Consider the following 12,704-nt stretch of genomic DNA (forward strand, 5'->3'; position numbering starts at 1 on the left):
GGCCCAGCTCCATGGAGTTGGGCCTTTCTTCCATGAAAACCATGATTAAGTGTACGTGAAAGACTATTTAGAGAGTGGATTTTGGCTCATCTTTCACACACAAGGAAGATCAGTCTGCTGGCAATAAAATGCTGGGTCTAACTCATTTTTGTAAAAATTGGGAGTTGGGCCCTTCTTCCACTCAGGTATTCAATTTTAATATAGCTTTCCAGCAGACACAAAATAATGTATTAAAACGTGTTATAAACGCGTTTTGGTTCAAACGTTTTAATAACATTAAATGTCGGGTTATATAAAGCCCGGAATATAAAGGTCCTGAAAACGCTTTTAACACGTGTTCATTAAAAAAAAAACACTAAAGAACATTTTAAAATGTAAAATTTTTATAAATATTTTGGTAAACATTTGTGGAAAATATTTGGTCAACATGTTACAATGTTTTACATCCAAATTTTCAAAATCAAAAAACTTGCCCACTATATACCCAGACATATTAACGCTTTCTGTAAACGTGTTTCTTTTCCGGTTAATATACATCATTAATACCGATATCAGTAGTATATAGCATTAGGGATTAAATCAAAACTCGACCGGCGGTTGACCGCCGGTTCCGCCCGGTTCCCATTGTTTAGAACAATAGGAACCGGCGGTCAACCGCCGGTCGAGTTTTTATTTCATCCCTTAATAGTATTGCATTAATACTGATATCATTATCACAGTAGATAACTACTTCATTGATACTCTTATCAACAGTATGTAGCTACTTCATCGATACTGATATCAGCAGCAGCATTACATCTACTTCATCAATACCTTTATCAGCAGTAGATAGCTACTTCATCAATACTGATATCAGCAGTAGAAAGCCACTTTATCAATTTCAATACCAGCAGATTATTAATATAGATAGCTGCTGCATCAACACTGATATCATTATCAGCAGTAGAAACTACTTCATTAGTACTGTACCCTTATCAGCAGTAGATCTCTATTTCATCCACACTGATATCAGCAGTAGATAGCTACGTCATCAATTTCAATATCAGCAGTATAGATGACCACATCATTAATGTCGATATCAGCAGTATGGATAGTTACTTCATCCACACTGATATCATTATTAGCATCAGATAACTTCTTCATCAATGCTCTTATATAGCTACTTCATCGATACCCTTATCAGCAGCAGATAACTACTTCATCAATACCCTTATCATCAGCATAGGTAGCTACTTCATCAATTCCCTTATCATTAGTACAGGTAGCTACTTCATCAATACCCTTATCAGCAGTAGGTAGCTATTTCATCAATACCCTTACCAGTAGTGGGTAGCTACTTCATCAGTACCCTTATCAGCAGCAGATAGCTACTTCATCAATACCCTTATCAGCAGCAAAGAGCTACTTTATCAATACCCTTATCAGCAGTAGGTAGCTACTTCATCAATACCCTTATCAGCATGCAGCAGATAGCTACTTCATCAATACCCTTATCAGCAGCAAAGAGCTACTTTATCAATACCCTTATCAGCAGTAGGTAGCTACTTCACCAATACCCTTATCAGCAGCAGGTAGCTACTTCATCAATACCCTTATTAGCAGCAGATAGCTACTTTATCAATACCCTTATCAGCAGTAGGTAGTTACTTCATCAATACCCTTATCAGCAGCAGATAGCTACTTCATCAATACCCTTATTAGCAGCAGATAGCTACTTTATCAATACCCTTATCAGCGGTAGATAGCTACTTCATCAATACCCTTATCAGCATGAGGCATATAGCTACTTCATCAATACCCTTATCAGCATCAGATAGCTACTTCATCAATACCCTTATCAGCAGCAGGTAGCTACTTCATGATACCCTTATCAGCAGTAGGTAGCTATTTCATCAATACCCTTATCAGCAGCAGATAGCTACTTCATCAATACCCTTATTAGCAGCAGATAGCTACTTTATCAATCAATACCCTTATCAGCAGTATGTAGCTACTTCATCAATACCCTTATCAGCAGCAGATAGCTACTTCATCAATACTCTTATCAGCAGCAGGTAGCTACTTCATCAATACCCTTATCAGCAGCAGATAGCTACTTTATCAATACCCTTATCAGCAGTAGATAGCTACTTCATCAATACCCTTATCAGCATGAGGCATATAGCTACTTCATCAATACCCTTATCAGCAGCAGGTAGCTACTTCATCGATACCCTTATCAGCAATAGATAGCTACTTCATCAATACCCTTATCAGCATCAGATAGCTACTTCATCAATACCCTTATCAGCAGCAGGTAGCTACTTTATCGATACCCTTATCAGCAGCAGGTACCCAGCAAACACAAAACGTTTTCGACATCATTCGCAAAAGGTTATAAAAGGTTGTCAGAAAACGTTTAAATGTCGGGTTACATAAAGGGTACATTAACGGTATAAAATGTTTTCATAACATTAAATAACATTTGTTGGTAATTTACTGCACAGCAAACACAAATGCTTTACAGAAAACATTTAAATGTCGGGTTATATAAAGGGTATTAAAACGTTTTAATAACATTCTAAAAACATTTTTGAAAACTTCGTACAAATCATTCTAAACAGAATGTTATTTTGGGGTTGAAAAAATATTTTGCAAAAAATGTTTGCCCAAAATATTTACAATAACGTTTTAAAAATGTTTTCACGACCTTTATATAACCCGACATTTAAGTTATTAAAACGTTTTGTAAAAAACATTTTAAGAACATTTCTGTGTTTGCTGGGTGCAAATATTTAAACATAATGTTATTTAAGTGTTGACAAAATATTTGGCCAAAATGTTTGCAAAAATAGTTTACAATGACATTTCAAAAACATTTTAAAAATATTGTTGTAGTGTGTTTTCATACAAAACGTTTTAAACGATTTCATGACCTTTATATAACCCGACATTTTAATGTTATTAAAACGTTTTTACCTAAACCAAAATATAACTTATTTAAAATTTTACCCTTATCAGCATGAGGCATATAGCTACTTCATCAATACCCTTATCAGCATCAGATAGCTACTTCATCAATACCCTTATCAGCAGCAGGTAGCTACTTCATGATACCCTTATCAGCAGTAGGTAGCTACTTCATCAATACCCTTATCAGGAACAGATAACTACGTCATCAATACCTTTCTCATGCTTATCAGCAGTAGGTAGCATTCAAGGGACTATTAATAAGTATTATATTCAGTGCTCGCCATGAAGAACGGCGTTCCCCTAAGGTCAGTGGGAGAGTGTATTCTGCTGAGCAAAAGGGCGAAATAAATAGGAACGCTTTTATTTCCGTTTGAGCGTGAGCGAATTAGGAATAATTGCACCCACTACGATGTCCACATGGCTCGTATGTGACGTCCCATGTCAAAACCAGACACTTTTGGGCAGGTTATCAATGTTGAGGTTTTTACATATCTTTAATATAGCCGTTTTCTCCAATGAAATCGGACATTCCTGAGCGAGGATATTGAGTTCGTAAGTTATGGTATTATAAAATTGGAAATTGAGATATCGGTCTTTAAAAATATTATTGACAATGTTGAGTTACCTTGAAAAATGTCTCAAAAAATACAAGATGCCAGTTATATTCCGATCTGAAACTATCAGACAATATTTTAAACATTAATAACAATAACATCACAAATTCGCAACAAACCCAAATTGTGTATAAAAAAAATTGGTTATTTCTCCATTTACGATCCTGCCCAAAAGTGTCTGGTTTTGACATGGGCGTCACATATAGCCTATTGACCGGCGATAGGCTAAAATTGTTGCCAAATTTTACTTTTATTTCTTTTTGAATGATATTCCTTTTATTACTATGTAAAAAGTACGTATCACTAGTGTTCCGTATTTGAGTGTTACTTTGCACTAAGGACCAAAGGTCGGCCCGTGGTGTAATATTATTATTCCATTTGTTTTAAAATATAGCGAAAAATGAGATAACGCGATTACAACGAGATTAGTGTATTGGATATCACTGGGATATACTAGCAATAACAACGTACGACTCTTCTGCAATTTGTGTCACCTTTAGTGTGACAAATTTTATGATTTGTGAAGGTTCATCGTCGTCATCTTTTGATCATGTTGATTTCATCTATTTCTGTTTATAATTATAATGACTCTCATTCTAATGGATATCAACGGATGGTTAATGGACCAGATGTATAAATACACGTAGTTTTGTAAATAAAGATGGGACACCGTGTTTGTTTACCATTAAGGGTAGACAAGGTACTGTTGGTCGAAGCAGCAAAAAAATATCGATTTTCATTTATGTGAATCACTATATTATTGAAAAATCCTTTGATGTTTTGCAAATGTTCATTCTACAAACCATATACTTTCAAACCTTGCTTGATTTATCGTTGGTAATGAGTTATGTACGTTTATGCAGGTGTTTCAGCCCTCCTACAACATAACTCAAGAACCACAGGACCTACAAAGGTATATTTGAATTGTTCTACACACTCGCTATGAAATGAGCAATGCGATTTTTACCAAGGCTGACTACCATTCGCAAGATGCTGTGAACTACCAAATCACAACACTTTAAAATAGTGTCAAACCTTAAACCGAGAACTCGGTCTTAAAATTATCCTGTATCATACTTGTTAGTAATTGTCGGCGATTTACTGGTATTTCCGTGATCGATTCTGTAAGCTTCTGTAGACCTATACAGCTTCGAGTCACTTTATATTTTGCATTGGAATAAACCAGACTATTCAATCAAATCAAGATGAGTTTTATTATGAGAATTCCGTCCATGATATATGGTACATTATTGAGGACGTGCAGGACATTTGGTCTTCAAACCATCAAGAGAACGTTGGTTTTATGTATGTGGGGTTTGATCCTTATTGCTACATTTTCAACATTAGCTTTGTGGACTTCATTACAAACTGTGTATGGTAGGTATTTGAACATTAAACACTCCATAACACCATGATTAACATTTTCAAATAATTTTGACGTTCTTCCATATTAGAGAGATTGCGATTTCCAAACGTAGCATCGAACGTACGTGGAATCTATTTTGAATAGATTCCACGATAGTACGTTCGATGCTACGTTTGAAAATCGCAATCTCACTATTTATTATATCCTTTTCCGCGTGCGTACAAAGGTAGCCTACTCAGTTGATCTATAATGTCAGTGACTCTGGAACCGGGAGGCCCGGGGGTGGGCTCGGCCAACAATAATTTTGGTGGCCATGGAAAAGTGGAAAAGGCCACCCAATAATATAGGCCAGGCACCATTGCCCCCCCCCCCCAAAAAAAACCACCTTTAACATCTTCCATAGCCTCTGAATGTGACTGGGGAATATTCAACATGTCCAATAATTGAGATTTGACATGTACATTTCGCAGGTTAAAGTTAGGGCTTAGGTTAGGGTACGGTTATATGGTAAAGTTTAGTGTTGAAAGGATTAGTGTTTAGCCTATATGACTTAGTTATTGGGTTTCCGTGCTATAGCTAATCATCCTATAACCCTTCGTACTACCTGTAACCACAATCAAGATTATAGGGACCTACAAAGGCGGATCCAGGTTTTTGAAAGCGAGGTTGATATTTCATCAGGGAGGGCCCCGGGTCCCTCTTGGAGCCTATATGATACCATTTTTCAGTATAATGTTATTGGGTTTTTTTTTATATAGGTGCTGATAAAGAGTCAAGAAAGTATCAAGCAGGTTTAATGGAGGGGTTTCGTAAGCTACAACACAGCGTTGATGACCTCCTGAATGCAGATCCACAAAGATTACATCTTGTAGGGAGAGGTAAGATCACTCGAAAGGTACAACATCACAGCAGCCACAGAGATGGAGAGGTGGGAGGGAGAGAGAGAGAGGAGAGAGCCGAGACAGAGATGGATCTACATAATGCAAACAGACAGATAGACAAACAAACGAGACAGCGAGTTGGAAGGGCAGACAGAGAGACAAATCGAAACACAAAATAGTAAAAGTTAAACAAAATGTCAGTTTATGTCGTATGTTAAAAAGTTGTGTGTTTTTTTCTTTGAAGGTTCGGGGAGTTTACCAACTGTAGTTTGTCCAGAAATAGACATACCTGGTGACGGTAAGTTCATAATAATTGTTAGGCGAAGTAAGGATTATTAAATATATCTATACAAAGAAGACATAAATAGACCAAATTAAGCCAAATATTGCAAATTATGTAAATGACAAAGAAATTGGTTCACTCCAACATAAATCGTTGCTTTTTAACAAAGAAAAGATAATATCAGATAACGTTTTAAAAATGTTTTCATGATCTTTATAAACAGACATTTAAATGTTATTTAAAAAAATGTTTTGACCAAACCAAAATATGTAGAATAACGTAGTTTTACCGCTACTTGCAATACCATTGACGAATTATCTTCATGATCTTTGAATGCATGACGTGCCGAAATTACGAAATTTACGCAAGCGTCCCCTCTTCACACTATAAATCCCTTGCTGTAACACCTTTTAAACACGTTAGGCGTTTAGGCAAATTTTTTATTATTGTCTACATGTACCTTTTCAGAAAAGGGTTTCATATACTTTAAAACCTATTCTCCTATACATCACAAATCCAAAATAAAATCAACACCACCCTTTGGTTTACAAGTTACCATACTTTGAATTTGTATCTAAACGCATCCTAAACACTTATACCCCAACCTAAACACTATGTTTAATTTGTGCTTACATTATATAGGATTTAGGCTAAGCTAAACACCACTTTTTAGAAGCTTGTGTTTAGATTATATACAGGTTGATGTTTGATATCCAAACATGTCGCTTAGCTAAACGGTGATTTGGACGGATATAAGTGTTTAAGATGCGTTTAGAAAGTGTGATAACTTGTAAACCAAAGGGACGGTGTTGATTTTATTTTGGATTTGTGATGTGTAGGAGAGTGTAGGTTTCAAAATATGAAACCTTTTTCTGAAAAGGTATACGTAGATAATAATAAAAATTTAGCTAAACGCTTTTAAGCGTTTAAAACGTTAAAACGTGTTTAAAAAGTGTAACAGCTAGGGATTCAGTGCAGTACACGCACACTATAAGCACGCCGTCTTATCACACTGAACGTGCTCTTCTTAAATTATCTTCTATCTCGTTTCCTAACTTTATATCCCTCAATATTTAACTGTTTTTGTATCACACATCGCATGAAATTCCAGAAAGCAACATGACAATCGACACTAGTAAAACCAGCATGTATGAAGCTGAAGAGGCGATATTCCAAACCTCCATCTTGAAAGTACGGAAGTTTGTTAGTGCCGCCAACGCTCTCGTAAATAGGCTATACGACGCACCAAATGGGATATACAAGCCTACAATAGAAGAAATATTAGCAGATGCGTTAGTTTTAGACGATTATATTTATGTCCCGGGAGGAAGATGGGTTCCTGCACATTGTCTTCCCAGATGGAAGGTGAGTTACTCGCTTCTTGATTGCAAGAAGGTCAGAAGTGCCTTGTACTAGGGCACTTGCGACCTTCTTCCATGAACCGATTGCATACGAGATTGAGGGGGGTGGGGAAAGCGCAAAAACAGCGATATGGAGCCACGAAGCGATGAGTCGCAATTGATTTTGCCAAGATGCCAAAAAATTCCTCAAAGTTGCGCAAAATTGTCCAAAGTTGCACAAAGTTCCTCAAAGTTACGCAACATTTTGCAAAGTTGTACAAAGTTCTTCATAGTTACGTGAAATTGTGTAAAGTTGCACAAAGTTGACAAAGTTGTGCAAAATTGTTCAGAGTTGCGCAAAATTGTACAAAGTTGCCCAAAAGGTCCTCAAAGTTGTATAAAGTTGCGCGAAGTTACTCCATGCTCCTGAAAGTTGCATAAAGTTGCGCATTTTTCACCAGGTTCCCCGTCGTAAATAGTAAAGGAGACAAGCAGAAAAAGTGATCCCACTTGGGAATTGAACCCAGGAACTCAAGTTTGCGAGACCTGTGTCTTAACCACTCGGCCACGGGAGCTTGGAATAGTTTAGTTACGATGTTCAACCAAACATAAGTTGTCCATACATCTTCTCGATCTGGATAAAGTTACAATTAGTTTGGAGCGATGCGTGGTTAGAACTTACGTGTCGTAATTCTTAGAGCAAAAAATCTACATGTTTCTATGATCATGTATACACATACTGTATTATTTGTCTACAGGTAGCAATCATAATTCCGTTCCGAGATCGTCACTACCATCTTCCCATCTTACTTAAACATCTCGTTCTGTTTCTACAAAGACAATACCTTGAATTCGGCATATTCGTCGCGGAACAGGTAACGGTATATAACATCCCGACAAACACAAACCGTTTTACAGAAAACGTTTAAATGTCGGGTATTAGGGATCGGGTATATATGGGTATATATAAAAGAGTATAAAACTTAAAATATTTTTTTTAAACATTTGTGAAAACTTGCTGCAATACATTCTAAACATAATGTTATTTTTAAAAGTGTTGACAAAATATTTTGTGTAAAAATGTTTGCCAAAAATGTTGCAATAACATTTTGACGTTTTAAAAACGTTTTCTTGACATACCGACATTTAAATGTTATTTCATAAAACGTTTTGACCAAAACCAAAAAACGTTTATCGTTAAAAAAAAAAGTATAATGCTGGGATGTTTCAAAAATTTGGGTTTCTTATAATCTTATATAGGCCTATAATGATTTTTTATTAAATGTATAAGAAATGGGTAAAATTATACGTAATCTTTTGAAACGTCGAACGTGTTATACTTGCTTGTAACTAAGTGGTCATTTTGATTATTTATTTTCTGCTGAACTTCTTCCCTCATTTAGGCCAACGGCTTGAAGTTCAACCGCGCCATGCTGATGAATGTCGGGTTTGTGGAAGCCCTTAATTATACCCACTGGGATTGCTTTATATTTCACGATGTGGACCACATACCTCTCAATTACGCCAATTATTACGGCTGTAGTCATATGCCAAGACACTTCCTCTCCGGTGCTGATAGATGGGGCTACAAGTAAGAATGTTTGTTTGTTTGTTTGTCTGCCAGGGTGCTTGTTTGTTTGTTTGTGTATCTATTGTTTTGCCTTTCATAATATTGTGTTTGACACCACACCCTTCTTCCTCTTAGGTATTCAATTGTTTGGTTATACTGTTTAAACTTGTGTCCAATAATTTGGATAGCTGATGTTTGATCATGGGTCAAGTTCAGTGTTTCAAGCAAAATTGTTTGTTACGTGTGGAAACATACTTAGGTCCTGATAGGACCAGCCACACTCAATTTGCCCACGCTAGGCCTCAGGTATTAGTCCATGGCAGTGGCGTAGCCATGACTTTTTCAGGGAGGGAGGAAGGGCGTAAGGCAATTTTCAATGTGGGACATTTGACAAAAATGGGCTATAAAGTAAAACAAATGCCTCAACTCATATAGTATTTTAACCGTCATGTTTTATATTTGGTATTACGTACAGACTTTTATACAATGGATTCTTTGGTGCTATAACTGGATTTACTCGTACCCAAATACAGAGGTTCAACGGCTTCCCCAACGTGTACTGGGGCTGGGGAGGCGAGGATGATGACATCTTGGGCCGTATACGGCAGTTAGGGTTCTTCAAGACGAGGCCGTGGGGAGTGATGGGGTGGTACAACGTCATAGATCACAAAAGCGCCAAGAAAAATACAGGACGGTAGGCCTATGTTATTATTGTGATGCGACTCTGCGCCCCATGACAGTTCGATAATCGCGATTAGACAGTCAAGCTAGCACAGTAGGGCAGAGTAGGCATCACTCAGACTTCAGTGCGAGAGATCCCGAGTTTGAGCCCCGGTGTTGTTGTAAAATTTTCTCTTGAAAATAATTGCGCTAACTTGAAATTCCCCTAGCTGCCTAATTATCTCGGTTTATACCCGTACGTTGCTCGGCGAGCTGATCCTGGTTGCGATGGTTATATGTGGGTAGACTAGGAGACTGCGCCTATATTGAGCCGCTGCGTCCCTTCCCTGAATGCTTATGGTTTATAAGGTGTGTATTGGGACAGCCAAATTAGTAAAGTGTGCAGAAGGCTTTGGGTTGGCATCGTGTATGGCCTACTATAAATCCCCAAATTTATTAGTGTCGTTATTTAATGGTATGTATAGTTGTATACATGTACATAACAAACGGGAATGTTATTCTCTGTTTGGTTTTAAGTTCAATTATTTTATATTTGACATTTTTGGTTTAAAATCATTTAAAAAAGTTTTTCAAACTAAAACGGGTCTAAATCAATGATCCGACCTCAATGGCATCTCGCATATTCGAAATCTTGTGAATCTCTGCTTCATCCCGATCAAGGAATCGTTCAGTCGATCGAGCAATCAGTCAATCAATCAATCAATATATCAATCAATCAATCAATCAATCAATCAATCAATCAATCAATCAATCAATCAATCAATCAAGTAAGCAATCAAGTAAGCAATCAGTAAATCAATCATACTATTTAAAAATGACATAGGCCTACATCGAGACGGGACAAAAATAGACCTATGGACTACCAACATTTATTTATATAATCAATAGGCTACGTGTACAACAAGTTTTCAATCATGTTTTTTTTAAATGTTTATACCCGTTATATAACCCTACACTAAACGTTATCTTTTAAACGTTTTGTGTTTGCTGGGTAGGATGTACCTTACCAAAACCAAACAAAAATAATCAACTGCTATTTCTTTCAACATTAAACTTGGAATACAAACATGTGCTAATATACAAAATTCACTAAGTATTCGTAAAGAAAATACATAATTCACATTGATTATTTGTGTCATTATCATCTTGTTTTTACAGAGTGTGTTTACTGAAATACTACTTAGAAAGAGTATACTCTGACGGTCTGAGTAATCTGGAATACTCCAAACCCAACGTGACTCTTTTCCCGCTCTATATAAATATTTCAGTAGATATTCAGCACTTGGACTGGAATAAAAATTGGACTGAATGTCCGGAGAAGTTGGTGAACCCTCAGCCAATCCAAGCCGCAGTTTCTGCGACTCCTGCTGCAGCCGCGGATAAGTCCGCAGACGCTCCAGCTACAGCCGCGGATAAATCCGCAGTCGCACGTGGACAAAATCGAAGAGGAAGGAAAAACAAGAAATCGTGAATCAAAGATACAATAAGATAATTATAAGATTGGACCGTTTGCGACAAGAAAACAAAAATGGATTGGAATGTATAATTTTATGTATAATGTGATGTTAAATGTCAGAAATGAACGAGGAAAGAAGTATAAGGGTAGATAAAGTGGGAAATGAAGGAGATCATGAGATCGAGCCGACAGAATGAACTCGTATGACTAATTCCCCCACTTGTTTGACATTTCGTTTGTTCGATTACTTGTGCCTTTCAATAGGGTTTGGGTTATGGCAGTAGGGACAGTGGCGGCGCCACGGGGCCGGGGGCAAATGGCCCCGTCAGAACTCTTGCCCCCCTGTTGCCCCCCGAGAAAAAACCCAAAAGTACGAAAAAAATTCCACTTTTTGCGGTAATTTTGCGCAAAATTGGTTGATTTTGCCCCCTGAAATTCACTTTGCCCACCTAATGCCCCCCCGAAAAAATATCCTGGCGCCGCCACTGAGTAGGGATAGTGTTAGCGGCAGAGTTGACCGCATCAAACATATGAAGTATCGAACGAACAGAGAGTGTCCATTAATTATTTGTTGTGACCATCAATAATGTGTACCTGAACAGGAGTTCTTGTTGATGTAGGGACTATACATAGGATATATATTTATCATGTTTATAACATTGTATAGTCAGCCACTATCACCGAATTAATTATGTGGCCACTATACATGTACTCGATCGGTGAACTCGGAATAAAACCAGAGATCTCCGAATTTATAATAAAAACTTAAATTTTACTATAATTAAAGAACTTGAGGCTTGGTCTTTCACATGGTAATGTTAGTACAAGATTGGGCATTACAATCATGCAAAAATAAGCAATTCGAGAAAACTACTTCATCAATACCGATATCAGCAGTAGATAGCTACTGCATCAATACTGATATAATTTATCACAGTATAGATAATTACTTCATCAATACCCTAATCAGCAGTAGATAGTATACTGAGTCAATACTTATATCTTTTATCACAGGATATAACTACGTCATCAATACCGATATCAGCAGTTATAGATAGCTACTGCATCAATATTTTTATCTTTTATCACAGTAGATAACTATAACTTCATCAATACCGATATCAGCAGTAGATTACTACTGCATCAATACTGATATAATTTATCACAGTAGACAACTATTTCATCAATACTCTTATCAACAGTAGATAGCTACTGTATCAATAGAGTAGATAACTACTTCATCAATACCCTTATCAGCGGTAGATAGCTACTTCAACAATACTGATATCAGCAGTAGATAGCTAGCTACTTCATCAATTTTAATATCAGCAGCTGTAGATTACTACATCATTAATACCGATATCAGCAGATAGCTATTGCATCAATACTGTATATCATAGCAGTAGAACATTTTTATTAGTACCCTTATCAGCAGTAGATACCTACTTTATCAAAACTGATATTATTATCAGCAGTATACATCTTCATCAATATCGTTATAGCAGTAACTCTATATACAACATTGAAAAGTACAAGAGAATTATAGTGACCCGCTGTAAAA

The 12,704-nt window shown here is 36.8% G+C and overlaps 2 protein-coding genes across 2 annotated transcripts in view; one reads left to right on the forward strand and one right to left on the reverse strand.

Annotated features, from left to right (window-relative positions):
- The window catches only part of LOC140164946 (diphthine methyltransferase-like), a 145,980-nt gene that overhangs the window by 83,227 nt on the left and 50,049 nt on the right, over window positions 1–12,704 (reverse strand). The window lies entirely within an intron of this gene.
- On the forward strand, window positions 4,772–11,168 carry LOC140163741 (beta-1,4-galactosyltransferase 6-like). The gene is made up of 8 exons (XM_072187058.1): window positions 4,772–4,943; window positions 5,691–5,810; window positions 6,058–6,111; window positions 7,208–7,461; window positions 8,195–8,311; window positions 8,840–9,027; window positions 9,482–9,700; window positions 10,846–11,168. The coding sequence occupies exons 1-8, from the start codon at window positions 4,772–4,774 to the stop codon at window positions 11,156–11,158; spliced, it is 1,437 nt and encodes a 478-aa protein (XP_072043159.1). The 3' UTR covers window positions 11,159–11,168.

The sequence above is a fragment of the Amphiura filiformis genome, chromosome 11 (genome assembly GCF_039555335.1).
Source record: "Amphiura filiformis chromosome 11, Afil_fr2py, whole genome shotgun sequence".
NCBI lineage: Eukaryota > Metazoa > Echinodermata > Ophiuroidea > Amphilepidida > Amphiuridae > Amphiura > Amphiura filiformis.

Coding starts and splice junctions, on each gene's coding strand:
- LOC140163741 (XM_072187058.1), top strand. CDS start 4,772: ATGAGTTTTATTATGAGAATTCCGTCCATGATATATGGTACATTATTG. Junction 4,944..5,690: donor TTCATTACAAACTGTGTATG/GTAGGTATTTGA, acceptor TTTTTTATATAG/GTGCTGATAAAGAGTCAAGA. Junction 9,028..9,481: donor GCTGATAGATGGGGCTACAA/GTAAGAATGTTT, acceptor TATTACGTACAG/ACTTTTATACAATGGATTCT.